Source organism: Nestor notabilis, unplaced genomic scaffold (genome assembly GCF_000696875.1).
Source record: "Nestor notabilis isolate BGI_N333 unplaced genomic scaffold, ASM69687v1 scaffold21398, whole genome shotgun sequence".
Lineage (NCBI taxonomy): Eukaryota > Metazoa > Chordata > Aves > Psittaciformes > Psittacidae > Nestor > Nestor notabilis.
This window is the reverse complement of record NW_009941739.1, coordinates 1-3,514: the sequence shown is the minus strand read 5'-3', so window position 1 is coordinate 3,514 and position 3,514 is coordinate 1. Positions and strand designations below refer to the sequence as shown.

At 57.5% G+C, this 3,514-nt stretch overlaps 1 protein-coding gene across 1 annotated transcript in view; it reads left to right on the top strand.

Moving 5' to 3' along the window:
- The window catches only part of RNF115 (ring finger protein 115), a gene marked incomplete at its 5' end in the record, with an annotated part of 5,152 nt that extends 2,677 nt beyond the window's left edge, over positions 1–2,475 (top strand). Inside the window, 3 exons of the mRNA XM_010021044.1 lie at positions 655–748; positions 1,624–1,739; positions 2,371–2,475. Coding sequence (XP_010019346.1) covers positions 655–748; positions 1,624–1,739; positions 2,371–2,475 — 315 coding nt within the window. The remainder of the gene's footprint in view (positions 1–654; positions 749–1,623; positions 1,740–2,370) is intronic.
- Between the last annotated feature and the right edge of the window lie 1,039 nt (positions 2,476–3,514).

The window sequence follows — 3,514 nt, the reverse complement described above, 5'->3', positions numbered from 1 at the left end:
CATCTAGTTCCACCCCCCCTGCCATGAGTAGGGACACCACACACTGAACTGTGACGCCCAAGGGGGTGTCCAGCCTCCATCCCTGGCATCCCAGATGGATGCTTCACCAGGAGCTAATTTGGCTGCTGGTGTGATGCTGAATCCATCTGGTGGCATTCCCAAGGAGCCCCCGGCTCTCCCACCTTCCTCCCTGCTTCCCAAAAGGAGGCTGCATCCCCCATGGCTGCTGGGAGCTGGCCCCTTCCTCCTCCCAGCCCACGGCACAGCACAGGCTCCACGGCTTCCCATGGGATCTGGAGGATCATCTTCTTCTTCATGTGGCTTCCAAAGCCCAGTGAGGCTTCTCTGCACCTTCCCTGACGGTGCTTGAAGCTGGCGTTGGCTGAGTTTAGGTTCAGAGCATGAAATTCCTCAGTTACGGAGCTGTAACACTGGGAATAGCGCTCGGCCCAAGTGCAGACCCACAAGTGGTCCAGGCCAGGTTGGATGGAGCTTGGAGCAACCTGGGCCAGAGGAAGGTGTCTCTGGTGGGACCTGGAGAAGCTTTAAGGTCTCTTCAAGCCATCCCATGATGAGCAGAAGGGACCAACGCTCCTGTTGGTGTGGTGATTCCAAGACGGATCCCTCCTCCTCATCCTGTTTCCCTCTCCACAGCTCCTGGGGCAGCTGGAGAACACTGGTCCCCCTCCAGCTGACAAGGAGAAGATCTCCTCCCTCCCCACAGTGACAGTAACTCAGGAACAAGTCGGTAGGTGCCACCCCCCCCATCACTTGTCCCCTGCTGCTTTGTGGTGTCCAGCCTGTGTCCTGGCATTCCCGGGCTGATGGAGGCCTGGATCACCACCTGGATGTGCGCTGGGAGCGTTGGGAAGTGCTGCTGGCATCTTTGGGAAGTCTTTGTGGCACCTCTTTGGGCTGACACCCCCCCCAGTGGCTTCCAAACCTTCTGTTTAGTCCCAGGCTCCAGTTCCTGGTCCCAGGCTCCTGGTCATGATCCCAGGCTCCTGTTCCTGGTCCTAGTCTCCTGGTCGTGATCCCAGGCTCCTGGTCATGGTCCCAGAACAGGGCTTCGCTTTCTCCTCTTTCAACTTGGCTCTGACCATGTTCCTGCTCTGGAATCATGTGAAACTCCTGCCTTCCTGTGGCTTTCTCCAGACATTCCTGCCTTTGCAATGAGCTCATCCTAGGGATTCATTTGTCCTTTTCCCTCTGAGCTGCTCCATTCCTGCAACTCAGTTGCTCCAAAGGGACCAAGTGATGGGAAAACCAGTTTCCACAACAGCTCTTTGTGTTTTGGCTGGTGCTTTGAACACACCAAAGTCTCTTCCTGGCCAGGAAACATCCTGATTTCCATATTGGAATGCTCAGTCTCTGCTGTTGGAATTGCTGGCGCTGGGATGCCCGTGGTGGGATCCCAGGGAGCTGGGGTTTGCCACCTCTCAGTGCACAAGGATGGGGGATGGCAGCATCCTCCTTGCGATGCGGAAGACTCAGCTCAAATCCCTTCGTTTAACTGACTCCTTTTCCTTGTTGTCCTCAATCCCAGGCTCTGGAATGCTGCTGGTCCTGGTTTGGCTGTGCAGGAGCCCTGTGGTGAGCCAAAGCTCCTCATGTCTCTTGCAGATACAGGCCTGGAGTGCCCGGTGTGCAAAGAGGACTACGCGGTGGCTGAGCAGGTCCGGCAGCTGCCCTGCAACCACTTCTTCCACAGCAACTGCATCGTGCCCTGGTTAGAGCTGGTAAGAGCCTCTGCCCCGGCTCCAGGCCCAGTGGGAATGCCGGAATCCTGGAATGGGTCAGCTTGGAAGGGCCACCTTCCACTAGAGCAGCTTGCTCCAACCTGGCCTTGAACACTGCCACAGATGGGGCAGCCACAGCTTCCCCGCCCTGGAACCCTGCCACAGAGGGGGCAGCCACAGCTTCCCCCTTCAACCCATTCCAGTGTCCCACCACCCTTCTTCCCAATATCCCATCTAGCTCTTCCCTCATCCTGTTGGAAACCGTTCCTCCATCCCGTCTCATCTCAATGTTCTGGGTATAATCCCCTTGGGAAAGCAACCTCCCGAGAGCATTCCCTGAATCCTGGAGTCCACCACGTTGGAAAAGACCTTTAAGCTCATCAAGTCCAAGCATTCCCCAGCACTAATCCGTGGCACTGAGAGCTTTGCCCACACGCTTTGGGAACACATCCAATGATTCCCCCATTCCCTGAGCAGCCTCTTCCAATCCTGAGCATCCTTTGGGTGGATAAACTTTTCCCAATATCCAACCTAACGCCTTCCCAATGCAGCTTGAGGCCGCTTCCTCTTGTCCCTCATCCCTCTTGGCCCTTATCCCTCTTATCCCTCATCCCTCCCCTTTCTCTTGCAGCACGACACGTGTCCCGTGTGCAGGAAGAGCCTCAAGGGGGAGGATTCCAGCCGGCACCCGCCGGAGGCCTCGGCCAGCCAAGTGCAGGAGCGATGGACTTTCTGATGCTCCCGAGCTTCCCGGGGGGCTCTGCCCGGAGCATCCCCCCCAATGTACATTGTATTCCAATTTCAACCTCCAAATCCAACCCAGAGTAGCAGGAACCATAGAGCAGGGAGGGACGCACTGCACCGAGTGCTGGCTCTCTCTCCCGAGTCCTTCTCCCAGTGTCTCCATTGGAATCGCCTCTCTAGTCTGAAATTCCTTTCTTTTGGAGTGATTTGCCTTGGGTTTTATACTTTGGGAGCCCTTGACCCCATCCCAAGGAGGGGGCAGCCCCCTCCTGGCACAGAGGTTGGGGTGGGAAAGGGGATTTGGGGCTTCTCCTCTCTGCCCCCTCGCAGTGGGAGGGGGTTGGAAGTGAATCCAGGAGGATTTGGTTGGGGATTCCTTTGGCACTGGAGCGGCTGTGGCTGTCACACACCATTGGAGGTGTCTCAGGTGAGGCCAAGGGGACGGGAGCGCAGTTGGGCCCCGGCTCTGAGCAGGATTTAGTGGCTTGTGGTGGATAATTGGGGGGGGGTTGGCTCCTCTGGGTCTGTCCGAGCCTCCCCCCACCCAGCAGCGTTCCGGGTTGTACCCTATGGACCACATTAAAGGCAACCTTTAGGAACCCACTTGGCCTGTGCAGCCTCTTCACCCCCAAACCCTGGTGTGGATCCACCTCAACCCTCCCTTTGGTCCATCTCTGTAGTGTTGTGGATGTTCACCCTGTTGGGCTTTTCCCCCCCATTTCATCCCTATTTGCCTCAGTTTGACCCCCTCTCTGTGCTCTCAGCATCACCTCAGGGTGCTCTCAGACCCCTGGGGAGAGGGGAGAGGTTTGGGTACCACTCTCCGGCATCCTGGGTACCACACTCCCGCATCCCGGGTACCACCATTGAGCATCTCCACAGAGCTGAGCTTTATTGGTGGAGCTGCTCCTTCCCACCCGCTGCTCCCCCCTTTTCCCCACCTCCACGACCCTTCAGGTGACACTTGGGGGGCTCCTTCCTCCTTCTCCCGACCTCTCGTGGCTGCATCCCGGTGCCAGCACAATCCAGCC